The sequence below is a fragment of the Coloeus monedula genome (genome assembly GCF_965178545.1).
Source record: "Coloeus monedula genome assembly, chromosome: 1".
NCBI lineage: Eukaryota > Metazoa > Chordata > Aves > Passeriformes > Corvidae > Coloeus > Coloeus monedula.
In genome coordinates this window covers 107,484,239-107,512,223 of record NC_138781.1, presented here as the reverse complement: position 1 = coordinate 107,512,223, position 27,985 = coordinate 107,484,239, and the positions used below count along the sequence as shown (strand labels likewise).

Below are 27,985 nucleotides of genomic sequence, written 5' to 3'. Positions count from 1 at the left end.
TTAAAATCAGCCTTTCTTTTATTATTTCACTTTTAGGAATGTTTAATGACATCGAATTATTGTGTGCTAGCAGTGTACAATCTCCATGAGTGTTATTCAGAGTTGTGTGTATGTGTTTCGGGCCATTATGACTAATTTTGTTCCAGACTACTTTTAAGCTTCATTTTAAACACCTTTAAACTAGCAACTACAGTAAATAACTTCAATTTAATTGTGAACTTTTTTTAACACATAGTAGCATAGATAGTAAAAATTTACATTATGCCAGAGCACATCATTTAGATGGCAGGCAAGTCCTTGGTAAATTGTCTAGTATGGACTGGCCTGTTTCAGAAGCATCTGAATGCTGCCATGAAAATCAAACACATATTTCTTAGCAGTATTTATTGCTAGGTAGTCCTAGTCCCTGAAATATTCTTTATTCTTATGTGAAAATTGTTTGTTGCAGGGTGCATTCTGATGGTTTGGATTGTTGTGGTCATTAGTGTACTGTGGCTTTCACAGATTTCATCTATGTAGCTGGTCAGGAAAAAGGGAGGCTGCTGTTCTGCAGAATGGACGACAGAAACTGGGACCTGTAAACAGTGACTGTACTCATTTTCCGTCTGCATTTTCTTCATCAATGAAGAAGTCACCACTTGTTTGAAGTGGAAACACTTTCTCATCCATGCACAATATGAGATGTTGTACAACTAACTTGTACAAGTGCTTTTGGGTTCAGGTCATGCCATGGTTTGATTTTTATATATTGGGGGAGAGGTCATGTTTAAAGAATGATGTTTCAGGCGGCCTTGCATTGAAACAGGTGTAATTATACGTGTCCTCTAAAGAATGAGCTCTTCTTGGTGTTTTTAGTACTAAGGCTGAGACATGTCGAATGCTGACTTGCAATCTGTTCCTGTCTCTTCAGTTCCTGCTTGTGTCCCAGGTAGTCATGCCAGAATGAGAGACTGTTTAGTGTGGTATCATTCAGATACCTTCAAGTATGAACTGTGAGAAGTGAGGGAGCAATTGTTGTATCTGAAGTACTGGAGGTGGTTTCTTCAGAAGTGTTGCCCTTCTAGAGGCAGAGGGAGACGTAGCCACCGTGGAAGGATTGAGTCTGTGGCTCTGGAGAGAAGTTGCAAGGAAAATATTTCAGGTTGTCTAAAGGGCAGCTGTGATCCCACCTTGTACGAATGGCTGCAAATGCATTTAGTGTGTGTGATATGTGCAGCAGTGTGGGCTGGTGGCTGTGCTGGGAACCTACTGCAGAGATACAATCAAGAGGGGGAGGAAAATATGAATACTATAAAATGTTCAACCAGCATCAGAGCTGTTGTACATCTTTGAAGTAAATATCCACTTCCATGGCAGGTTACTTTCATATAGTTATCTAAGCAAAACTTACCATCTGCTATCCTCTAATTTCCTTATTGAGTTTACTGAGCCAAACTCAATAGCTACTCACTACTGGTGAAAATTAGAGATTTCAGTTTGTCTCACCCAATGAAGTACAAGTCCTGGAGACTGCCCCAGGACACCACCCCACTGACATGTTGCCTGTTATTCCATTAAAGCTGGAGGAGGAGCATATGCAGACCCTGCGGAGGAAAGACTTGGAAGTGCAGAGCTTGACTTTGCAGAACAAACTGGAAGAGAAGACCTGGAGTCAGGAGAAAAATCTGCTGCAGCAAGAACTCAGGCATTTCAAGCAGGACACCTTTCTCCTGTATGTCAAACTGAAGTGGCTGCTGAAACATTGGCGGCAAGGCAAGCGAATGGAGGATGAAGGGGAGGACACATTAGAGGTAAGTGTCCCAGCTTAACAACCCAGATGAGTGCTGGGATGTCCCTTCAAGTGTAGACTTGAAATATGATGTGGCATCAGCAGCTTTAAAATTGCACATATGTTGAAAGGGGATTCAAATTAAACATGAAAGCTTAAGTTGGCTTATGCTGAAGTATATTCTGCATGATATGTTACAGATCACCCATCTTTAAATGGAAACCCTCAACTAGTACAAACAGCTGGTCCTGAAAAACTCTCTCATAGCAAATGCAAAATTACTTAGGTCTCAGAGATATGACTCCTGAGTAATTTTTTGAAAGCAAAAAAGCACATTAGCAAGGTGAGGGAGTCAAATCTGTTTAGATGGATTGAGCTGTTGTTTTTCTCATCCCGTGCACAGTGTGTTCCTTACAAAGCCTTCAGCAATACAGACGGAGGGAAGCTCTGTTTCTGTGCTCACAGGAGAATTACACAGCTTCTTGTGGGAACTCACAGTGAATCATCCTTTTTTGTTCCCCCTCTCCATACATGCGTCTATCGCCGTCAGCAGCAGTACACCAGTCGTCATCACGGTGCTTTTCCAAGTAGAGGCTAAATCAAGATCAGGAATTTCAGAAGTACATGACAACCTGGAATCCCCAAGCTGACACATCTCAGCAGGGGTGTGGTTGCCAGCCAACACTCACTGTAAAGGAAGTGTTGAGTTGCACACCCAGAACTACCATTTGCTTCTTAGCTAAAGAAAAAAAAATAAAGTGTTTCCCCATTCTGATATTTTATACTAAATTCTTGAGAACAATAGATTTATTTTGCAGGTTCATGTGATTCTGAAGCCATGTGGTAAGCAACAAAGTAATTTTTCTCAGTATTGTTGATGCTTTTGTGCCTAGCGTTTTTCAAGGTTTGCTGCATTTGGCAGTACAAGTAACCTTTCAGGTCTGGTCAGAGTATGCTTAAGTTGAATACTCCAGTGTTTTGTATTCTTAGATAAAGGGTGGATGAACATCTTTACTTTCATCTGCTGTGGTAATATGAGTCAGAAACAAGAGATGAGTAACTACTTAGAAGTAATTTTCTTCTACTTTACTTCAGCAGCATTAATTTGCTTCTGTGTAAACTAGCTCATCTTCTAATACCAAAAAGCTTTCGTTTCTTGACTGTTCAGGATTTTTGTCTGGTTAATTTATAATCCGCCCAGCTCTAATCATAATTGGAGTCACGTTTTGCTCATGCTTTGCAGAAAATAAAGTGATAGATTTGGATACTTCCTAATCTCTATTGCTTCATCACACAATACACCAGTGTCTTTTAGTTTTTGATTAATGTGTGATGGATTATATCCATCATATGACATTACACCCATCTCAGGTGCGTAGATCCCGTGTTACAGGCCTGTAGAGTGTTGTGTTCACATGTGCAATATGTTATATACCACCCAAAGATCAGTTCTGTAGCCTGAGTTGAAGTCAATATATGCCACCATGGAGATGCAGTCCCTTCCCCTTGGTCCTTCCATAGATTTCTGGCCCCAGAGGTAAATGGCAAAAGCGTGTTCTGTGTTCCCTCTTGCATTCTAGATCGAGCACCCTGAGGCCCTCCCAGACTTGGGCATTCAGTCTGAGCAGAAGGCAAATGATGCAGAGAGAGAGGAGGAGGAAGAGGATGTTGTGTTTGCACTGACAGATTTCTCCCAGCGTCCCACCACGGAGAGCACTGATCATGGACCGCAGCTGCAGACTGCAGAATTACTGCAGCAGCAGAAGCAGGTACTACACCATTCATATATCTTGCCCTGGGAATGGAAACTCTGGATTTTTCGAGAGAGTTCTGTGCTGCTGTGTTAAATCACCTAGAATCATATTTGTGTAAACAATTCTAGCTACACAGCAATTAGAGTGAATTTCATCCATTATATTTATATTTAAATTTAATCATGAGCCACATGATTACTGTTCTTCTGTTGACAGATGCTATCAGTGAAAAATCCTATTTCCTCTTGTGGCTGTTTGCCCAGAAACATCTATCAGAATGTGATGGTTTGCAGAATTTACATGCTCCTCTTGTCTGAGCACACCTATTGTACTCTGCTGTCAAGCTTTTAGCAAGAACATGTGATTTTATTTCCCTTAAATAATTTAAGAAAGTAGCACATGTATTTAATGTTTCCCTTAGAGATGATGGGAAAACAATGTAAAAGTTCCTTCCTGTCACTGGGCTTGTTTTTAAAAGCCCAAAATCAAATCATGCCAATTTTTCATTGGCATATCCTGTGCCCTGACTGTGTGTCAGAGCACTGCCATATATCCTAGCTTTTTCCTTTTTACATTTAATAAACTAACCATCCTAACAATACAAATAAAAAACATTCAATGGAGATAGATTTCTTATATTTTTAAAATGGAAACTGTTCATATGAGAGCATCCTGTTACATGGATTTATTTGCAGTCATATATAGAATGGAGCTAGAATTCTATGTGAAAAACAAATTCAAGGAAAAAAAGTCTTCAGTCTGTATGCCTGATGTCCCTTCTCTATCCAGGCCCTTGACTTGGGAGCCTGCTCCACAGTGACAGCTCTCAGGCAAATATGTACTCCCTATGATCACAACAGTTGGCTGGAGTCACTGCAGGGCCTGGGGATTGTGTGTCTCTTTGCATCTGAGTTCTTCACCTTGAATTCCCCTGACTCTCATGATTGTGGACAACCTGTTTGCTTGCTGCCTATGTGTTGCAGCAGGCAACAGAAGCCTCTATCACATAAAAAGGATATTCTCTTACTATTATTTTCTGTGAAGTGTGCTACCAAGTTAGTATTCATTTGCTCAGTTTGGCATTTGGAAAGGTTCCATCTTGCTGGTCAACCAGACCCAGCCCTGTCTTCCTCTCAGCAAGCTCTTTTCTGATAAAGGCTGTAGAAGGCCATGGAAGAGATGTTCTTGAACATGTCTAACTGCATTCCATCTGTAGACTGATTTATTCTAGAATTAGTAAAATAAATATATACCAAAATGCTGTTTCTGTACAAACTCTGTCATGTACTAACCTTCCCTATAGATCTCTTAAAATAACCAAGAACATTCAAATGAATGATGTACTGTTTGAAATAATCATTGCTTAGGCATTGTTCTCAATTAAGGTGGCAGAAATTGGCAACAAATTGCTTATAATTCATTTTTATTTATATCACAGAAGTTCCAGCTAATCTTGCTTACAAAAATGGTCTGTAGGAACTGACCACATCTTGGTACCCCTCATGGTAATGAATTGTGGATGATATCCAAATGAACTTGTCAAGATAAAACAGATTCCTTGCTTTCCAGCCAGGAAAAACTGTTATTTCAACACAGCAAGAATGAATGGATTTGCTAAATATTCCTTATTTTAAGCACTATTATTTGTTTTGCCTACGCTTGCTAGGGCATCTTCTCACAAGCACTGATGTGCTGAAAAACACACTGAGTTTTGAGGGGTTTTCTGCAGGTTCCTTAAGCCCACAGCTGGAAAAAAACACTGTTTATACAGGGAATTTGGAGTGAGTGGTGCAGCTGGAAGTCTCCAAGGTTTGTACCTGCCCAGGAGAACCCAAAGTTTCTGCATCTACCTGACAAGCTCCAAGATGAAATGCATCAGCACTTAACTTCACATGAGGAATGAAATATTTACTTAGTCTAGGAGTGGCTGAGATAACTAGGTCAGAAAAAATAACGGGCTTATGGCAACCTGAGGTTACCCATATTTATTTTTAACATTTAATGTTAATATTTGATGGCTTGTATTTTCAGCCTGCATGCTTGCTGCTGACTGTTTTACCCTGCCTGGAAAGTGGAATTGTTTTGAGAAAAACTATAAACGCAGAGGCCTTAATTTCAACGCGCAACTTTGAATTTTCTATTACTGTGATTTGAGATACTCAGCTTGGTGGAAAGTATACCAATCTGGCTTGTCTGGGATTTTTATGTGGCCAGTGTGTGGAGGGATATAGGCATGGCAGAGCAGAAAGGGGAGAAAAAAAGGTTAGTTGATGAGAGGCAGAGTAGATGGGAACTCTGAGAGGGGTCAACTCATCTTTCCCTGCATGGCATTGTCCCTTGGCTGGTAGCTGGGGGACACAGCAGAAAGAGTCAGGCAAGGTTAAGAGCCAGGCTGGAAGTTTGATCGTGGGCAGGAGACAAACAGGTAAGTTGGACTGGGGGCACAGCAGAGGACACCTTGCTGAAAGGTAGTGTTTCTATGTGTATGGCAAGAGATCAGGGAGAACAAGCCTGTGGATAAAGGAAGAGCTTTGTTTCAGTTGAATATAAAGGGTGAGATGCCTGTTAGATGTCGTAAGATAAGTAAGGAGAAAAGAATGTACACATCTGTGGTCCAGTGGAAAAAGCATCAAAAACAATACAGTAGTGTTGTTGCTGGGAGAGGTGTAAAGAAAATCCCCAATTTGATGTCTTTTCGCTCATACAATGTTTGTTTTCAAAGCTTAGCTAAGAGAAAAGCCCAAAGGAATAGTCATTAAGCCCTAAATATCCTAAAATGAGTTGCACCAAGATCCAGCTTATTTTTTGCCTAGATCTGTGATTAGACAGAAAAAAACCACAGGTTCTCATCTGCTGTTTAGACTCCTGACCTTGTGTTCTTAATTGACTGCTCTACTAAACTGCTTGTAATACCGGGCTGTGGCTAAAGTCTTCAGTGAAATTCTCAAGTGAAATTCTCAGAGAAAAATTAATTGTGATTAAAGCAGAACCAAACTGCAAACAGCTGCTCTTGTCCAAAATTTTTCTAGAGCTGAATGCTCCCATTTCTGTTGTTGACTCAATTTAGTAAATGCTCCAATGTCCTGGAATTTAATTGGAGTTTGCTACATAAAGGTTCTGCTCGTTGTCAGCTGTTTTTTCTATAAATCCAGAGCTGTGGATACAAGGCTTTAAACTTTTGTAAAGCCTTTGTAATTATCTTGTCTTGGATCAGTTGTGAATCAGTGAGGCTCCTCTAAGCTTTAAATTTTAGAAACAGCTAAGGTGCTAAAGAGCCATCTCCTTGCATGGGAGACTGTCCAGAGAATCACAGCCATGCCAAATTTCTGCTGTGCAACATGCCTGAAAGGAAGGGGAAGACTATAACAGTACTCGTTTTGTATTTACAGGACTTAGTCTTATGAAGATGCTGTTCAGCAGTTTTGCCAACAAAATCTAAAGCATGTCTAGATGTAAATATTGTATTTCAGAGCACATTCTCTCAAAAGTACTTTCTCTGTTCCCCAAAACCACTCCAGTTTGGCAAAACAGAAAAAAATGATTTCACAGACTTTTCCAACTTCAGACTGTAAATACAAAGTCATGCAGAAGAGACTTCTCTGTGTGAGAACAAAGTATGTAACCAAAATTGGATCTATATTGGCAAGGTAATTAAAATCCCAGCAAGCCAGGGGGCACCTGGGGTACTTGTCTCATAACAGTGACATTGATGTAATGCCTCTAGAAATAAGAAATGCCCTCATCCCAGCAGGCTACAAACCTGCAATGAGGCTCTTTTGTCTCCTTTATGTGCTAGTCCATATCTTCTTTCTTTGCAAACCAAATTTTATAGGACCCTAAAATTATCAAATGTATGCACAGGAATGAGAGATGTAACTTGCTTTAGTGTCATTTGGTTTTATTTTTCTTCTCCCTCATTTCTCTTGTGGAACCTTTTGACTTCTTTGCCAGAGAAAGGTTTATACAGCACACCAGAAAACACAGAACATGGTTCTTGAACGAAAGCACTTCACAGACATTTGGAGTTGAGGTTTTCAAAGAGGATGAGACCAGATTTTGATGCCTTCAGTACCCAGCAGCTTCTGTTGTGACATTAATGGCAAAACTTCAAAGGAGTTCTCATTCTGATTATTACACAAGGGGCTTGAGATGTTTGGAGAATTTAGCCTTAATTAGGTAGTAGAATGAAAATGCATGGTGGAAACATAAAATCTCATTGCATATTGACTAGTAGGTGATCTTATATGCATGATGGAGACTGCTGCTGGATAGCAGGAAACTGCTAATTGGCATTAAATGTTAATGGAATTAATTCTGCTTCTGTGGGTGCATTTCTTGCAAAACCCCATCTTGTACACCATCACATTTCATTAGCCCAAACAGATAGGTCAGTCAATGAGCACCTGCAGTCATTTCCCTACATCTAGCATACTTTTGCTGATGCATTGAATAGCTTGGGAAAAGTAGACCACATTTGTTTGTTTTTTAAAGGAAAAAGGCACCTTGGCATGTTTGATCAGTGATTACAAAAATGGGTGAGGTGGGTTCACTGATGCCAAAAATCTAATGAACATATGAAGTCAGCTTAGTTGTCTGCATAAAAATGTGTAAGTATTGCCACTGAAAAAAGCACATGACAATTATTTAGATTTTTGTGTACATCTGTTTACTTGTCTTCAAAGAAGCCCCCATGTAGTTACTTCATGAAATACCAGATAAGAGGAAATGCAGGAAGCCTTCACTTGGGAAAACAAATGAAAAATAAAGTCAATTACACTATCATGCAAGGATGGAGACAGCTAATCTGAGTCAGGCCTTCCCAATGAAGTTAACACACTCATGAGAACCAGGTGATTAAATGCTGAATTTGTTGAGTAAGCTCTCCCATTTCTCTGTCCATTCTGTGTCTGCTAGTCAAGAATAATTTTCACTAAAATATTTTCTAATCTGGATAACTTGTCATATACGATCTCTGGCTACTCCCTGGTGTTTGAGAAGCTTATTGGGAATATTTGATTTAAATTTTGGACAAATAAATAGTATTATATATTTCTGTTTTCTGTTTCAATGACTCTAAAAAAAATGGTGGGAAACCTTTTCTTTTACTCATCCAGAACGAATATTTAGAAAACATTTTTTGATATTTAACGTAAAAATGACAGGTTTTGCAAGTGTCCAGAGAATCTGCAGAAAGTAAATGCCAAAACCAAGGGGAAAAAAATAAGATTTGAGTAAGAATATGTGATATCAGCTCTGGGATAGGCTTTTAATTTAGCTCCATTCTTGGCTTCTGGCTAGCAAAAGAGCTCTGACAACATTTTCAGTATGGCCATGACACTCTCAACAAGACATGGGTGGGGGTTTGATCTTTGATCCCCTCTGGAAGAGGGCAAGTGGCCTCCCTGGCCTTCATGCCTTTGGTACCAAGAAGAGTGCTGCTGCAAAGACAACCTGGTTGCAGCTGCCTGGCGTGGAGCAGGAATACAAAGTACAGACTACTGAAATACCTTAGCAGAGATACTCATCTCAAAACCTCACTTTATTTCCCAAAAGAATTTTATCTGATAATACAAAAGCATTGAAGATTAATCCCCTTTCTTTATATGTAGTTTACAAATATTTGGGATTCGATACTGAGCAATGACTGTATATGTGAGACAGCAACCTCAGGAACGATACTCTAGCTTTCGTTTACAGTATTAAAAAAAAAGTTAGTAATGATGTCCTCAGTGCAGAAAGATGCCTAGTGCCTTCTTCAGGATGACTTAAGTATCTCTGGCTTTCAGGAAGCATCAGCACTAGAGCTAATGAGAAGTAGAATTGCAGAATCGCAGAATCACAGAACCATTTAGGTTGGGAAAGACCTTTAAGATCATCAACTCCAACCATAAGCCTAACACTGCCAATTCCAGCACTAAACTGCATCCCAAAGTGTCAAATCCACACATCTTTTAAATACCTCCAGGGATGGTGACTCAACCACTTCCTGAGCAGCCTGTAGACAGAGAAGGCGTTGCTATTCTTGGTTTTCTCATGCAAAAGTTAGCCCAGGCACTTCCTCTTCCATGCAGAGGACACACAGTCATTTTTGCTTCTAAAAAATGAAACTGGAGATTAAAGCCAGCATCCAATGACAGCATTTTGTTTGCTTTGTTGTGACAGGCAAGTGAAAACCGGAAGCTCCTGAATGCTCTGAAGGGTTTGCTGGATGACTTCCGCTCGGAGCTGCGGGACGAGGAGCGGGAGCGCCAGGGGCTCCAGCAGCAGTATGCCCTGCACAAGGCAGCCTGGGAGGTGGAAATGACTGAACTCAAGTGTCGCCTCGAACAGGTAACAGCCCCTGTGTCCAACACCTGTAAAGAACAGCTGAGGTGCTTAATGAAACAGGAAATTTATGACAAAGAGAAAAGGGACTTTATTTATGCATTTTATCCTGGTGTCTGAAAGCCCTCACCCGAAGCCTGATCAAAGCTTTGCTGCGTGACTTGCCTCTTGGATTTCCAGTTGTCCCAGTACAAGGGCCCATGCAGTAGGCACTGTGAGGACAAAGGAACTGAACCTCTTGCTGTATTTTCTCAGCAGAGTTGGCTGGTAATGTATCAGCTGTGGTAATGAGACGTGGGTGTCTGTATTTATCGGAGAGAAAAATGTCTTGATGTTGGCATGCTCACAATTAGTTCATCACTGTGCCTTGGCGTGGAACAACTGCAGTATTTGATGCATAGGAGAGAAAAGAGTGATTCGACAACACTGAAGTGATAGATCAATATATTAATATTAAACCAGCCATTCAAAGCTACCGGTTAGTGATGGATGGCACCCCAATGAAGAGAGAGCTCTATCTACCTGCCATGGGATACTGTTAGAAGCATTTGTATAAAACCTGGTGCCAGGTGCTTCAGCGTCGTGTATGGCAGTTCACAGAAGATGTACTGTTTCTGAAGCAGCATGAAAATAGATCAGCAAAAAACCCACAAGAATTCATTTCCAAAGCTGATGGCATAAAAGCTCTTGTTTTACACATTGAAGAGGGGAGAGGTGGGAGAATTAGTACATTCAGATCTTGAGAAAAATCGTTGAGCTTCTCTTCAGAAGGAAAATTTAATAAAAATATTCACTGTTGTGAGGGTGGTACATTTAGAAGTATTTGCCGAGGTATAGAGGCTCACTGTGATGCACAGAGCTGAGATGTGAGCAGTGCTTTTCCTGCCCAGGTACTGTGGGCTGCTTTCTCAGAATGAGGGGGGCAGCTTCCATTTTTAGCAGAGTATTCTCCCAAAAGATTCAAATTCTTAGCTCAGCTGCTTCTTAGCACACAAGCATTTCCAAACAATGTATCACTTGAAAAAGGAAACAAAATCAGTTCCTGTTTTGGCTGTTTCTAATATATCTTGGTGACAGATTTACCTTAAGCTCAGGATGGCAACTAAGAACCATCAGAGAGTCTGACCATGAAACTGCCGAGCTTGCCTGCTCTGCCTTTGCATGGGCAGTAAACTTCCAAGCTGCCACTTTTACCAGGCTGTTGCTACCTCCACTGCTCCACTGGTAGTAATGTATAACACATGGTAATTACTGAGCCATAGGTGTTACTTTTTACATTTTTTCAAGCAAATGAGAAAAATGAACCTGGACAATATTTAAGAAATTAGACTTTCTTCCTCTGCCAATTCCCCACAACATTTCTGTTTCACAGTAAAAACAGGTCCCAAATGCAGTAGAAAAAAAGAAGCACAACTTTAACCAAATAATAGCCCAGTCTTGTCAGGTTCATTTGTGTAGAAGGAGCTCTCATGATGCCATTTTGTTGTGTTGATGGGTGGTGATGAAGTTACCTCCCACCCTAAGTTTCTGCCAGCATCCTGACAGGCCCACAGAGGACCAAGATCTTTCTATTCTCCACTGCTATCTTCACTTCTGCTGTTTTCCACCTTTTTTATGAAGCAGTAGGTCAATTAACAAAAGCATTTTCCTCAAGAGAGTCAATTCCTAATTAATATTCACTGGCAATGGTTTTGCATTTTGATGCTTCAACTATCTCTGTATAGGAAAGGAAAGGAAAGGAAAGGAAAGGAAAGGAAAGGAAAGGAAAGGAAAGGAAAGGAAAGGAAAGGAAAGGAAAGGAAAGGAAAGGAAAGGAAAGGAAAGGAAAGGAAAGGAAAGGAAAGGAAAGGAAAGGAAAGGAAAGGAAAGGAAAGGAAAGGAAAGGAAAGGAAAGGAAAGGAAAGGAAAGGAAAGGAAAGGAAAGGAAAGGAAAGGAAAGGAAAGGAAAGGAAAGGAAAGGAAAGGAAAGGAAAGGAAAGGAAAGGAAAGGAAAGGAAAGGAAAGGAAAGGAAGAAAGAAAGAAAAAAAAAAAGGAAAGAAAACTCTTCTGATATAAAACCACTACGTATCAGAGATGACAATATACTGTTGCCTTCTGCCTTGGAGCTTTAACACTGCAAGATCATTAAAAATAAAATCTTGTCTGTCAGAAATGCATGCACATCTTATTTGGCAGAAGGATCCATAGGGATTGTTTTTAAAATAGGAAATAACGAGATTTCTCCCAAATATGAAATTGTGATAGTGCTGAGTCAATAAAGAATCACTATAATTTTCAGCCTCCAGCTCATCAAGTGGAAAATCCTGGTGTTCTGGAACCTGTAAACTGAGAAAAGTTTGAAAGAAGGTGGGAGTTAATGTTAGGGGCCAAACCCTGTGTATACTTTGAGAACTTGCATTAAGAACATGGGACCCATTAAGGATATGGGAGTCCCTTACTAGGGCTCTGATCAATAGTCCAGCTTCAGGATGCCTGGGGGGAATAGAATATAATATAATATGTGGTGCACAGGTGTGATAAAGATGATGGCATGTCAACTTTGTTAAAATATGATGCTGCTCTGAGAATTTATTTTTTTGGTTGGTTGTTTCGTCATTTGAAAGAAAACAACTGGACTCTGGAAATTAGAGGTAGAAGATGCAGGTGTTTTAAGATTTCTTTGTCACTGCAAGTGGCTGTAACAGGATGTTCTCTGCAGCTCAGTACAATTTAAGTAACTCAAGCAATAATCTCTCAGTCAATTGTTTGGAGAGGCTGTTCCAGACACTAGTAAGCATCACTCCTGAATCCAGTCTGAACTTCTCTTTGCTCAGAAAGTTTCGGCCTTATTTTCCACATAGGGCAATGTGAATGTGTTGTCCTCTCTTGCTAGAGGAATATGTTTCCCAGCCGACCTGCTGCCTCTCATTTTTGAGGACAGCATTAGCTCCAGAGGCGGAAATGAGTTTTCACTGCTTTTCACTCCATTTCACCTGCAGAGCTAGGGGATGGAGATGTATCCCATTCTGAGTCACTCACACATCTACTGAGCTGTCAACAGAAGGTCGGGTTCCAAGGACAAATTCTACAGTTGCTTGAATTTACACAAAACAATTGACACTTTTTCCCTCTGACAACGGTCCAGCACTGGCCCAGCTAGACCAGAGAGGTTGTGCAATCTCTGCACTTGGAGGTTTTTCAGGATCCATCTGAACAAACTCCTGCACAACCCATTCTGACCTCAGAGCATACCATGGTGGAAGCAGAAGGTTGGACTAGAGACTTCTGACACCCCATCAAGCCTATGTTTTCCTATGAATCCATTACCTTGGGCCAGCTCTTCTGATCTGATTGAGCTGACCCTTGATGATGCAATTGAAGAAGGGAGGGAAGGTGGCATCAGATAACTGCCCTTGAAATCGGTTCAGACTCCAGAACCTCAGAGGTGGGGGGATGATCTTGGTACATCTGCTGCTGCTGCTAAACCTTCTCTTGAGGGAGGGTCACACTGCTGAGGGTTGTTGTGGGAAAAGTCTCTTCAGAAGATGAATTCACTCTCCCCAGGTTTCAGGCGCACTGAGAGAAAGCACAAAAGCAGAGCAGTAGCTGAGGACATTGTCCTGGCAATTGTCTCAGAGATAATGATGAGGTTGGAGTTTATCTCCATGTTTCCTTCATTGCTGCACCTATAATCCCATCAGAAAGATCATAACTGGTGCCTTAATAGCATGAATTGGTAGATCTTGAGAAATTATCCCCTGGAGTTTTCACTGTCTTGATTTTAAAACTTTTTTCACACTGAACATATTTGATAATTTATAGAGATCCTAAGATCTAAGAATTGCTATAATCCTGCCATTACCGTGGTGAAGTTAGGTCTTTAACTCAAATCCATTGTCAGACACAGGCTTTTACTGCAGAAAGTTTAGCATCCTAGTAACATTTGACTTTATTGCCAGCTGGAAGGGGAGAGTGAGAACACCTCCGGAGAAACAGGTCTCGCTTTGGATGCAAAGGGAGCTTTTAAAAGGGAAAGAGAGGAGCACAAGAAGCTTCTGGCTGACAGTCACAGTGTCGTGATGGACCTCCGCTGGCAAATCCAGCACAGTGAGAAGAACTGGAACCGGGAAAAGGTGGAGCTCTTGGACAGGCTTGACAGAGACCGGCGAGAATGGGACCGTCAAAAGAAGGAGCTGCTCAGGCGGATAGAGCAGGTAAGGAGTCCTCAGGTAAGAAGTCATCTTGGGTGAGCAATGCCTGTCTGAAAAAATGAGGCCACTGTACCATTACTACACTCAGGCCAAGCTCAAGGGACAGCATTAAGAAGCGGCACAGGAACAATTTTGCTTCCTTGGCTACATCGATGTTTCTCATGCTACAAAACAATTTATATACACAAGGGAGTAAAGGGAAAATGCTCATAATCCCTATAAAAGACCACTTATGAGAACTCAGCTCTAGGTTAGAGGTCATTTCCTGCCTCATTTAAATTACCCTGGACAAGCACGGTCACATTCTGTTTGAAAGCTTTAGTGCTTCTCTGTGCTAAAACACTCAACCCACAGAGTTTTTCAAGGTTTGGTATACAGTTTCCTGCTGAAAGAGACTGTTCATCTATGAATTAGCCACCAAAGATGCAGCTGCTGCAACTATTCAGTCTCAACTGAATTCTTTATCTCTGGGAAAGGAACACAGGGGTTAACAAGAAGAGCCCTGACTGATAACACAGTTATCAGTTCTAAATATTCAGAAGAATATTGGTCACATTCATTTTGTGCAAACTTCTGTTATCATTTGCAAATCTGAGAAGTGCATGCCTATCCCCTTGTTTTCATGCCTATCTGTATTTTCATCTGCCTAGTATTAGAAACAAATAATACCTAATGAATTTATTATCAGGTTGGAAGCCAAAAAAAATGAAAAGTTTTTGACCGAACATTGTTCAGCTCTGAGTCATGCATTCCAGGAAAAGCAAGAGAAACAACTGAAATTGTGGGTCCTCAAACAACTGAATGCTTTCCATCCTTAGGACATCAGAAATGGAACCACACCAGACTTGTGCATGCTCTCTAGGGAGCATTACACTTGAGCAGAGCATAGAGTGGCTTCACAGGTTTAAATTGATGAAAACCCAGCGTAACTTCATGACCAGTTTTTAGAAAGGGTTCATTGTCTGTGTCTCGTGGTCCCAGTCAGGGCTGCAACAAGAAGTTAAAGAAAAGACACCAGGCTGAAAATATTATAAGTACAAGACTAAACCTTGTTTTGAGCTGTGGCTGTTAAACCCACAGAGTAGCACTTAGGAAAATCCCATGTGTAGGGGGATTCCTTGTGGAATATAGGATACCCCAGGAGGGCTTGGGCATCCCAGGGCTGTTGCAGAAGTAACCCTGATGGGGCCTCAGGCTGAAAGCAGGCTTGCAAGGCACCTGCCAGCCAGCAGCCTTGAACAGCCTTGGGAAAAGGTATACACTGGTCAGCTCCCCTGCTGCTTAGAGGCTTTCTCATGGGAAAGGGGCGTGAACTTTGGAAAAAGTATAACTTGGGGTAACCGAATAAAAAAACTGGAGTACGATGCTCAAATCGTATCGGTGTTCATATCGTGGCTCTGGCTGGATTTCCCTGCTCCTGGGACACCCCCCCTGCGACACCCATGCTCTGTGGGTATTTCTGAAATCAATGCTAAAAGTGTAGGTCTGAGTGGGTGTGCCAAACAGGCAGGTTTTACAGACCAAGAAAGGTGATTTTTGAGCTTCTAAATTTCAAAATATCAACAAATTATATTCTGGATTTTTTAAATCTCCTATATATCTGAGGGATTTTGTATGTACTTTATGCAGCTTGTTGAGCTAGCCCTTGTAATGCAAGACAATAGTGCATCTCCTAAGATAAAACCATCTGAGCCTATGAGGCTTGTAGCAAAGCTCATCATGCAAAATTCCTGGTTTCCAGGGTTCAGTGGCAGAAGGTTCTTAGACTTAACTGGGCTGGTTTCTAACTGTTGGGTTTCAGGGGCCAAACTACCTCCTATGGATTCTTCATTCACAATGGGAATTAAATAACCCTCAGAAAATTTTTCAATATGCCAAGGACATAGAAATTTTCTTTGAGGAGACACTGGTACCTCTCTGGATATTTATTTTCCTGTCCTTATAAATTGTGGGGTTTTTCATATCATCTCTTTGGGGTATCCTCAATAGCTTGAGGGACTTAACCTGGTTACAGTCTGCTTTTTCTATTTCCTGGGAATGGGGCACATTGAAAGAAGCCACAGAGAAATCCCTGTTAATGTTACCTAGCCTTTAATTCTCTTAAAACCTGATATAACCTCTCAGTGTCATCTTGGCAGAGCCTACAAAATAGCTCTTAGCTAGTGCTGGAACTGATTCCTTTTGTTACGTTCCTGAAACCTCTGGGCTTTAACTATATATTTACTGTGCCAACTGTACACGGAATTGGCAATGAATAGGGGAAATAGAAATTATTATATCAAGCTAATTTCAGAGGACTAGGTGACCAGAAATAGCATTTGAAATCTTGGCTACCTGCCTACAAAACTTCATAACTCCATCTTTGCTTATAATCAAACATTTCCCTGTGTGACAGGAAGCTTCCAAATATTTGCAAGCTTTTAGTTGAATATCCTCTCAGATTGCAGTCATGCCCTGCTTTATATGGAAACAATTAGAATATCTCTGAAGTCCTACTCCCCAGGGTTTTAGTGTGTGTATTCCATGTATGGCAATACACAGAGGATGAGGAGACTACACCACTGTGTATGTTTGAAACAAAGCATAAGAGATAGCAGAAGCATGTGTGCCAAATTTCATACTAATGCTTTATGCCTGCCTGCTTTCACACAGCTCCTGAATAATACATGTATGATAAGGGGGAAGTCACACCATTGTATAAAATATATTAAATACTTTACTCTGAATGGTGATGGGAATACTGCTCGCATATAAAAAACATGATGACCTACTTTGTTCAGAGCTCACAGTTGTTGTTTTTCCTTTTTAAGTACTCTGTCACTTTGTTTTCTCTTAGAGAATCTCCCTCCCCTGTGCTCCTAAACCTAATTGTGCACAGAGTATGCTGACAAGTATTTGAACCCTTATACAAGATCACCTGTATAAAAAGTTGTGTGTTTAGAGGTATAAACACATGGGGACTCAAAAATTAGTCACTCTTGAAAAGTTAGGGTAGTACTTGTCACTTTAATTCTCCTGTCAGCTCTCTGAGGTGCAGCTCTCTGAGGTTCAGAGAGTCAGGCAGTATCTGTACTGTTTTCTCATAAAGGTTTCCAAAACCTTGTCTTTATAGGATCTCTAAAAATCTGAAGGGCTTGCAACTGGAGCTATCTATACAGAAAGCATGTAATTACCATTTCTTCTTGCTTTGGATCTTGCCCATATGCTCAGGAATGACCTCCAGGATCTCTTGATTTATACCTTCCAGCCCCTGTCTTTACGGGAGACTTCCTTTTAATAAAACTGTTTCAGATTTTGTGTATCATGAGCAAAACACTGAAGATGCATTTCCCTTTTTGTAGACCTGAATCAAGAAAAAAACCTCACTGTTTTCAGCTGAAGTGTAAATTTAATCATTTGGGTCCTAAAATGGTTTGGTCTAAATTAAGCAATTCAATATCCGTTTATTTTTCCAAACACAAGCAGCAAGATTAATATGTTTTGTAGGTCCTCAGTTTCCAGGACCCTAGTGAATGACTTGCATTTTCAGTTTATTGTCACTAATCTTAGCACACTGCTCTAGCAAAACATCAGAGTTCTTATCAGATTCCTGCAGTCATTTATCATGTTTGAAATTATCACTTACTTCACCCATCCTGTTGTGTTTAGAGGTAAAAGAGAAGTTGATCACATAATCTAATTATAATACTGGCAATTTCACTAATGGTTCACCCTCTCTTCACCAGTTTTTGAAAAGTGTAGAGTTAATGGCTTTGATGGCCTTCTATAAATACACATTTTCTCTGAACATGTTCTGCATGCCTAATTCATCCCTTTGACAATGTTTTGTACAAATAGTCAACTTCCCAGCCATGCATTCAGGCTAGGCCATTTATAAAACAAAGTTTTTTGTTTTTGTTAAACATAATTTTCCACCCCTGGAAACAAGTGATGTACATAAAAGCACAATCTGTGTGTTGCTGACCAGAAGAAAAATGTGTTTGTTTGGATGAGAAGGCAATTCACTCGCCCTTCCTTCAGCTTCTACTTGTATTGCTATCAAGATTGCTTTTAAATAACAGTCTGTGTTGATCTGTTTCTTTGAAAATCAGATTACAGACAGTTGCATTGTTTTGTATATGCACATATACACAGTGTGTATATATGTATACATATACATGTAAATAAGCAAAACTCCACATATACACATTTAGTCACTCAAAATCCCATGAGCAATAGCATCAAAGTTCTAGAGAAATCTCCCTTTGCGGAAGGACCAGTAGAGCAAGGCTGGTGTCTCCTGGCGGTGCACCCTTGGGGCAGGGCGGTAATCCGCAGGGCATGGGTGCCTTGCTCCTGGGGAAGGATGAGTTCTGCCAGATGCCATACACTGCAGAAGTAATTGCTGTTCCTTTTAATTTGCCTTGTCTCCAGCTTCAGAAAGAAGCGAGCCCACGGAGAGGAGGTGGTTTGGTGTGTGACCAGAACGAGAGCAGCCGTCGGCCGTTTACGCCCCAGGGGAACCTCCATGTGCCTCGTTCCATGGGGTCCAGGTCCTACTCTGATTCCGACACCATCCAGTTTGATGATCGGTCACTGTCCAAGCTGAAGGAGAGCGACCGGTGCAGCGCCACGGAAAACCTCTTCCTGGAATCGCTGTCTCTCGATTCCCCTGACGAGCCCGACGAGCATCGTTCTCGGCAGCTGGAGCGGGAGAAATTCTTGACCGGATTAACGGAAGTATGAGCTCTTCTACATTTTATCATGCTGTCGTGTTATCTGTTGTGTCAGAATTGGTACAGCTTCCCTGCTGAAGGAAGTGAGATATTGTGTCACAGGCACTGCTTACACTTACCGAGTAGTGAATTTGATATGGACAGGTTTTCATTCTTTGTTATGAGCTGATAAGACCAGTGTCAGTCACCTGAGAAACTGGGAGCCAGCCTGAAGGTCCCAAAGATTACTTTGTCTTGTGGCCATTCATATTATGTATGAGAACTATATTTGACACAACATATTGGCTTAGAAGGTCTTCAATCTTTTCCAATTTTAAGTAGATAGGTATTTATGAAGAAACATGGGCTTTACTTTGTTAGTAAAGCAGTAAGTGCTGTAGAGAGGCACTTCTGATTGTTCTGCCATGGCTGCCTTCTAAACAGATTAGCATGAGTAAGTGAGATGAGATGGTAAAAAAATGAAGTTATTAATCAGCAAAGTACCTACCCTGAAGTCAAACTGTTGCAGTGGGGATACTGCAACATGCATATATCAAACCAGGAGTCCCGTGGAAAGGAAATATATATATAGACGGATTCTTGCTAGCTGTTTCAGAGATGTTTATTTCTCCAGCCGCATGGCCGGGGCTCTGCCCAGGAACTGTTCCAGTCACGGGACCGAGGGTCCTTCTGCCCGTGCAGGGAACACAAACCAACCCATGGGAACGAGGCTGAGCAGGGGCAGGGAAACCCCGTGCCTGTGCCCTCAGGGCCCCTCTGCCAGGGATACACGGCAGGGGAGGAGACCCCAACATCAAACCATCAAGTCATAAAGATATAAAGCACAGTGCTAAAAAATGCCAGTGAGAAATGGCGAAGGTAGTCTGTGTCCTGCACCATGCCAGGCTTATTTTCATCAGTTCCAGGTCTTCACAGCTTGTTTACCTTGTTTCTGAATGACACCAAGCATCCCTGTCCCCAAATGCTGATACAAAGCTAAAGGATTGAGAAGTCAAGTTCTTTGAGTGGAAGAAGAGAAACAAAGATTAAGAAAGGCAAGAAATGTGACTGTCCTTTTTACATAGCTGTAGGTACCTATGTATTCTGGTTAGATTTTCTTGCCTAGGTGCCCTAAGTGTATGGCTGGCATTGTGCACATTATTTCTTAGCTTTTTTTCATACATGTCCAAGTGCTCAGTGAAGAATGTTGGTAACACTGTCAGGGAACTGAGTTTTGTGGTTAATTTCCCATTCCTTCAAATTCAGTCTGATTTTCAGAGAAAATCTCTCTTTCCTCTTCTGTTTTTCAGATGTTACCACCATTAACAAAAGTGTGGGCAGCAAAATTTGTCCTTGGTGATATTTGCATGGCTTCTTTCCTTCAAAGCATGATTTAGGGAAACCTGCACAAAGTAATTTTCCCTCAGAGGGTTTGCTCAAGCGAGACTGATTGGAGTTTATGAGTAGCTTAACTGAGGATTCACAGAGGCAACTGCAGCCTGCTGACTCTACCTTCCACTATGTTTTCTCTTTGGTACTAACTGCAGTAGAAGTCAATCCAGCCAATTATGAATTCAGTTAGGTCAGATTTACTCTGCAGTAACTCCACTGAAGCCACGGATGTTATTCCAGAATTATACCACAGTGAATGCAAGGAGGATCAGTTTACTACTATTTTTTTTCCCCCGACCCAGGATAAATACCAGAAAGGTATTTGCTGAGTTAAGCAGTGCTGGTTTTAAACAGTCCCAGTTTGAAATGCACTTTTGGTACTGTTCTTGATTTCATGAGGTCAAATAAAAGTAATATATACAGTACTAAAGTTTTTTTTTTTCCCTGATCCCATGTTGTATTCCCTATAGTTGACTAGAAATATAAGTAAACAGTTAGAATGACTGTACAGCAATTGCTTCAGAAGTATCTATTTAAAACCCCAACTCATTATGGGAATTTTCACAGGGAAATAACTGCCATGAAAACATCTTAATGCTGTTAGCAAGCTGTAGGTATTCCCTGTATGAAACAAGCAAGTCTTCCCACACATTTAATATAGCAAGCTTAAGGAATTTCAACTGCTGCCACTTGTTGGTTCCTAGAGAATGTATAATTAAATCTTATGTCAAAGAGCGTCAGTTTATCTTTTGCTTCAGCACAGCTAGATCTCTAGCAAAAAGTAGATTACCTCCACAGAAAAGAGTCACTGAAAAATATATGGTGCAAAACAATATATTGTGGAAAAAAGCCATTTGTGCCCTACATCCATTTGTGATTGCATGGGAATATAAAACTTCAAGGCTGTTGTAGATTTGGCATATGGGCTTTACCTGTGCAGTGTGTTATCCTGATGGGATTGCCCACTCTCCTGCTTACAAAGTGAAGAATATTCCCATTGGCAATTTAAGCATCTTTATCAGCGGAAAAATCAAACACTTTTTAAAGACAAACATACCCGGTGCAACACATGGGAAGTGAATGACAAAAGACCCATAAGCTAATGCCACCAACACCTTCAGAAATAACTTATCCTGCTTTTTTTCTGTTTTCATTCAGGAGGAAGAAACACACAAAGGAAATCTTCAAAGGTGAGTAAAACTTACAGGGGAAAGTTCAGCAAATACTCAACTGCTGAAGCTATGACTCTCTGCACCCAAGCTGCAGACCCAGGACATAGCCCTGCCACTTCCTAAACAGCCTCCAAGCCAGATTAATGGATTTACCCAGGGATTAATTTGTCTCAATATACTTCTGTTCTACGCTGATTAACTTGGGCCACATTCAGCTGTCATACACAAAGATCAAACTCTATGAAAGTGCATGAAGCTGCAGCTTGCAGTGAAGGCTATGCCTGCCTTAGCAAGCAGTGCAAGTACACACTGCAGATGTCAATATATAGAGGAAAACACTTGGTGCCAAGGACCTGATATGCTGCTGCCTGTCAGGGATATTTTGCTTTGGACTGGTTCTCGTCTTATCGCAAATGTTGAATATCCACCTAACCTTAAAATGCATTAGTTGTGCTTCTGGAGAGCATCTTCCAGCTCATTTTCATCCCAAAGGAACCCAGCCTATGCTCTCTGAGATTGCCCTCCTGATGCAAACCAGAGCATCTGACTAGGAGATCCATTTAGAACCACACTCACCTGACTCCCTAACAGAGACACACCTGAACTGCTGCTGGAGCTCTTGATTAAAAACTCACAGTGTGATGTGGCTGTATCCTCTGGATCACTGATACATGAAAACCACTGCTTGCTGGCTTCTCATCCAGCTGGAGTTACCTCATTGAACCGACTCTGATAGCAACACTCATTTGCATTTTTATTTAGTCCCATTCAAAAAGTTTGATTTTTTTTTTCTGAAAGCAAAACAGTAGGACAACTCATCTGAATGCCTGTGATTTGTACAAATTAGTGAAATGGGGGAGACCCAAAAATTCAGCATTATCTCTTAGAGATTCCCTTTGGTTGAATTTCAGCATGAGCTCAACTCACCAAGCCAGTTCAATGTAGCAGCATCTCAGCTGGATGTCCCACATCACTGCACTCCAGCTGTGCAGCCTGGGAAGTCTCAGGAGTGGGGGTGGACTTGATGATTTCCCAGCAAGTCAGAAATGCTCTACACTTGCTTTGAAAATTGTGCCTAGTATTGTCACAAACATTCATTCTCTGTGAGTGGTATCATTCTGAGATGCATTCTACTGCTCCACACTACAGATATTTGCCAAGCAGTAATTCCTGAGAAAGCAGTAAATTAAGAACCAATAACAAACTATTACTTTTAATGGCACACCACAAATGTGTGTGTTCACAGCTATTTCAAAGATAATAAAAGGGGACTTAAATGAAAGAAAGGGCTAAAGGAAGGAAAACTAGGAAAAGGTTTTTCACACAGAGGGTAGTTGGGCACTGGAACAGGCTCCCCAGGGATATGGTCATGATATCAAGCCTGCCAGAGTTCAGGAATTTTCTGGACAATGCTCTCAGGCACGTGGTGTGATTTTTGGGGTATCCTGTGCAGGGCCAAGAGTTGGACTTGGACGATCCTTGTGGGTCCCTTCCAACTCAGAACAGTTAATGATTCAATGATTGAAGTGGTTTTATATGTAAGCAGATAGTGAAAGTTGGGTTTTCAGAGTTTGCTGATGAAAATAAGTTACTCTGTGACAATTTCCAGGTGCATGAGTGACTCTCTTGTGTTCCTCTCTCCAGGGCAATGTCCGTTTCTTCCATGTCAGAATTTCAGCGCCTGATGGATATTTCTCCATTTCTACCAGAAAAAAATTTGCCTTCCTCTGGCAGCAAAGATGATATAACCCCTCCCTTGTCTCCTGATGATCTGAAATACATTGAGGAGTTCAACAAAAACTGGGATTACAGTAACACTAAGAATCATGGTGGGGCAACTGAGAAGCCTGCAGAGGGCTGGGCAGAAAGGACAGAAATTGGAAAAGCCGGGAATGAACCTGCTTCAGATCCATTCCAGGCATCCTCATGGTACCTCACCACCAGTGTCACTATGACAACCAACACCATGACCAGCCCAGAGCACTGCCAGAAGCAGCCAACAAGGAGTCACAGTGTAACGGACAAAATGGGAGTTCGGGTGTTTCACAGCCCACCGGTGGTCCGCAGGTTCGATAACTCAGTGATAGCTGGCAGTGAAGGGAAAAGCCAGGCTGAGCCAGACTTCCTGTTTTCTGTGACCAAAGCTATGGGGAACGTTGCTGAGACAAAAGGTGCTTCCTCAGATATGTTTGGAAGGTGGTCTTGTGACCTGGCCAAACATCATAAAGATTTTCTGGAGAACGGTCTTCATCCCATTGAACGTCCTATTTGCACTACTGTGGGCTTTGCCTCACCCTTGCACAGCTTGGAGATGTCCAAGAACATGAGCGATGACATGAAGGAGGTCGCTTTCTCTGTCCGGAATGCAATACGCTCCAATTCCACAGAGCCCCAGTTTAAGGACACCGCGTGCCAAACCAACGGCATGAGAACGACGGGGACACAGACCACCCAGACCATCAGCGTCGGCTTGCAGACAGAAACCCTGCGCAGTATCACCAGCAGTCCACACAAGTGTCTGACACCAAAGGGGGGGTCCACACCTGTCTCTTCACCATCCAGAAGCCTAAGAAGCAGGCAAGTGACCCCTGTCATTGAAAAGGTCCAGGCTAAGTTTGAACGCACATGCTGCTCCCCCAAATATGGCTCTCCAAAGCTGCAAAGAAAAGTCCTTCCCAAATCAGACCAGCCAAATAACCGGACTTTGCCTGGCACACCTCAGAAAGGATTCAGTGAGTCCGCTTGGGCTCGATCAACTACCACACGGGAGAGTCCTGTCCACACCACTATCAACGATGGCCTCTCCAGCTTGTTCAACATCATTGACCATAGCCCCATCTTTCATGAGACCTTCCAAAAATGCCCCAGATCTGGCAGCCGGTCCAGGTCAGCAGAACCCAGACCAGAACTGGGCACGTTGCAGGAGCCATGTACAAATGCCCGTGGCAGATCACCCAGTCCTCTCCGACTGGGGACAGAGACACAAAAGGAAGAGGGAACTGAGGTGACAAGTATTAGGCAGGACTTATCTGCTCCTCCAGGGTACACACTTGCAGAAAATGCTGCCAGGATCTTGAATAAGAAACTTTTGGAGCATGCCTTAAAGGAAGAGAGAAGGCTACCTTCACACAGCCCACCAAATCTTAGCAATGACAACAGCACAGGAGAAATTGTCAAAGTAGATCCAGGGTCCATAGAGGTAATGAGTTTGCTTGTTTTTCCTCCTATAGCTAAATGCACTCTTCTTTGAACAAACACATTATGAGGTCTCTTGCAGTCCTAGTGAGTATTTAAAGTGAATATCCTAGTCCTGTCCTGATACCACCAGTGATTTCCAGTCATGAAGCTATTGGATTAGTCACTGAGGAATGCATGAAGGAATGGAGTTTCTATCCCGGCAGCTTATCTGGCTTGAAAACATCAGAAGAGTTTTATCCTTTATGGGATAAAAATGGTTCTTCCCTGAATGACTAGGATAAGGGTTTTCTGTCACAAAACACACCACATGTTACAGGTGCTCTAGGGACTCTAGGTTTGAGTACATTTTCATGCTGGATGGAAAGGTAGATTCTTTCTCCTACAGAAGTATGGGTCTTAACAAGTTTGTGTGAGAAATAGTCTCTACAATACCCTGAAGCAAAACTTCAGGGCCTTCAGCATATCTTTTCTGAATGTATCTGATTAAGTTTGGCTCAGGTCTGTGAATGTGGTTGAATGACATGATGTTTGGTACTGACTGCTGCTGCCTCACAAAAATAACAAAAAGCAAAAAATACACATATAATCAACTAATCTAAACACATACTTATTTAGTGTTTAAGAACTACTTGATGACATTTTGTCATCAACAGTGTAACAGTTATCATCTGTCTCAGCAAGTGTGCCCAGATGTTGGGGGTCAGTCTCAGGTGCAAGAGCAATCAACAAAAAAAGGTGTAATGATGGATGAAAGCTTTCAGTTACCAGAATTTAAACCTCCTGTTTCTGGTGAACCTCTGAGAGCACTTGAGAGTGTTACTCTGAAGAAGCCTAGAAAAGCTGAACTGTGCCCAGCTCCCACGTGCATATGTTGGGCTGTCTGGTACAGCCATGAAAAGGGGTGTGTACAGCTGGTAGGTGACAGTTCCCAGGGCAGGGGCAGGCACTCCTCACCCTCTCTGCCCTGTGCTGCCCCTTTAGCATCCCAGTGTTGGGGTGATCCCTGGCTCAGAGAAGTAGCTCCTTGACCCCTGTGCATCCACCTTGCCTTCACTGGGCAGACTCTTACTACTCCTGCCTCAGATACCTCAAAAGGGAAGGTTCAAACCCCATCTTCTAACTCAACATTTGGTGTGAAGGCTTTCTGGGCACCTGAGCACTGAAACCTTTGATCTGCAGTTTACCTTGCCCCAGTAGGTGGTTCTCAATATACAGTCAGTTCCTCTTTTGTAGGTACTGCTCAGAGAACCTGATCATTTTTGCCTAACAGACAATCCAAACCTAAGGATATATTCCCTCTGTGCAGTTTAAACAGATATAAGCAGGGATGTTTTTACATTTAAAAAAAAAAGAAACCACATGCACATTATAACTTCTAGTGAGTGAGAGTGGTCTTCGTGCACAAACCTCAGACTGAATAGAAGTGGGAAGCAGCCTCATTTATTTTACTTTTTCCAGCTATCTCTGTATTTTGTCCTTAGTTTGAAATACTGGGAATACACAACTGGTCCTTATTCGGAAGTGTGTTGTACTCTTACAAGTTCGATTCAGCTTTGCCTTCAAGGCATCCCTGGAAACTCTTGATTTCCTCCTGTATCTTTTAATTGTCTCAGTAGATTTCAAATAGAAGTAGATGGATGTCATCCTGCATCATCACAAATCGCTGTTGGCAAAATACAAGCCAGCAACAGTACCTGAGTTTGATGCACAGAGAGATTTGGGTCAATGCTATTTAGCAAGAACTCATTGACCATCAAACTTGCAGAAAATTGCTCATTTTTGTGAATTCTCAGTATGTTTTGCCTAATTTTTTGAGTTCTGAGTCTTAGAGCTAAGACTTGTTTCTCCTTGCAACTCCTACACGGCTGTTATGACTGCAGTCTAGATGCACAGGTTTTGTTCTTTGGCTGCTCTTGGCATTTCTTGGGAATGTGGATTGAAAAGGAAACTGGTGGGCATTCATACAATGAGCTTAGCTTTTCCTAAGTGAAGTGGTGCTCTGGAAGATGTACTCAAGGGAAGCATGGGTTCGCTGCTGAAAAAAACACCCACAAAAAAGTTTAGACTCTGCAGGTGCCTTGGGTTATTTGTGGATTACCCTGACCACACAAATTACACTTTGTACAAATTCCACTTAGCACATTTTGTAGAAAGCCAGACACAGCTGTTCAGGGAATTATGATCTTGAAGGAGGCAGGTTTGTGCTTGGGGCAGTGCTGATACAACACTTCCACCCTCCTGTAGATCCCTGCTCTGCTACCCTCTCACCTGTTAATTTCTGGCCAAGCGCCCTTCTTACCACCAAACGCCTTCTGCTTTCTGCAGCCATGGCATACTAATGACTTTTAAACTTGCATGCAACGCCTGTTGGTGACTTTTCCTTAATTTGAGCTTCTGAGTTGTTTAGTTACATCATTTCCTTTTATATTCCTGCTGCAAAAATGAAACCTAGTCCATATATATATTTATCTATTTATGTGCATGTGTGTGTGCATGTGAGAGTATATACATACAGAATAGCAATAACTTTGTATTTTCTAACTTGCCCAGAGTTTCTTACAAGGAAATTCATATCCACAAAGTGTGGCCTACTAGTGTCTTATCCTGATAATTCACTGAACTCCTATCTTACTTGCATATCATAGGATTTATACATTTTACTGTTAAAAACGCAGATTGGCATTACCTAACCAACCACATAAGAGCTTTACAAACATTTTGTTTCTATGACTAGCAAAGATGTAGATCATGGAGGTTACACAACTGTCCTGGACTGGGAGTCAGACTCATTTCTGGAGACAGAGCTGTGAAAGGACCATCCACACAGACCCACAGATGAGAAGGCAGGTGCTGCATCCTCTGCTCGCCAGGGCAGAGCAATTGCCACAGGCTTGCCACCTTGAACCATTCAGCACAGGTGGGGGAATGTTGAAAATCAGGGAATGTGCTGTCAGAACTTAAGGGCTTTTGGTTAAACTTGGGTCTCCCATCCAGCATCACTGTTGAAGAGAAACAAGAGAGAAAGGTGAGGCAAAGGGTTGTCATGAAACCTGAGCAATGAAAGTGTGAGCAACACAAAATAACTGTCATTTTCTTGCTTGTTAAAGATTTCCGAAGCAGAAGCTCTCCCTTGAAATCAAATGAAGGGAAAAATTATTCCTCTTATAGTAATGTGGTTTTTCCCTAGCACTAATCAAGGTTGGCAAAGGATAACATATATCTTTCTCTGCTGAGTAGAAATGTTTGATTTGTTTATTGCTATGTCCACTTCTGAAACTGTGCTAGGATTGTAAACGGTTGGTTTGTTTGCTTCCTTTCTTTCAAAATCTTTTTCTGCTAGCGGCTTATCTTTTATTTTTGATTATTAGTTTCCCTGTGATAACACTGGTAACATGATCTGAATGAGTAGTAACACCTGGAGACTTCTTCCTTGCTGACATGAAATCTTCACTTTAAAAAAAATAATCGATTAAAACAGTTCTTTCCAACCTA

At 41.6% G+C, this 27,985-nt stretch overlaps 1 protein-coding gene across 10 annotated transcripts in view; it reads left to right on the top strand.

The window, feature by feature from the left end:
• The window catches only part of MTCL1 (microtubule crosslinking factor 1), a 104,348-nt gene that overhangs the window by 72,044 nt on the left and 4,319 nt on the right, over nt 1-27,985 (top strand). For 9 of the 10 annotated variants that reach the window (XM_082294337.1, XM_082294336.1, XM_082294335.1 and 6 more), the window contains 7 exons: nt 1,560-1,790; nt 3,349-3,537; nt 9,685-9,852; nt 13,786-14,040; nt 18,451-18,756; nt 21,282-21,313; nt 22,940-24,494. In XM_082294337.1, coding sequence (XP_082150463.1) covers nt 1,560-1,790; nt 3,349-3,537; nt 9,685-9,852; nt 13,786-14,040; nt 18,451-18,756; nt 21,282-21,313; nt 22,940-24,494 — 2,736 coding nt within the window. Of the gene's footprint in view, nt 1-1,559; nt 1,791-3,348; nt 3,538-9,684; nt 9,853-13,785; nt 14,041-18,450; nt 18,757-21,281; nt 21,314-22,939 lie in introns of all 10 variants that reach the window. The other variant, XM_082294339.1, reaches the window with a different exon arrangement.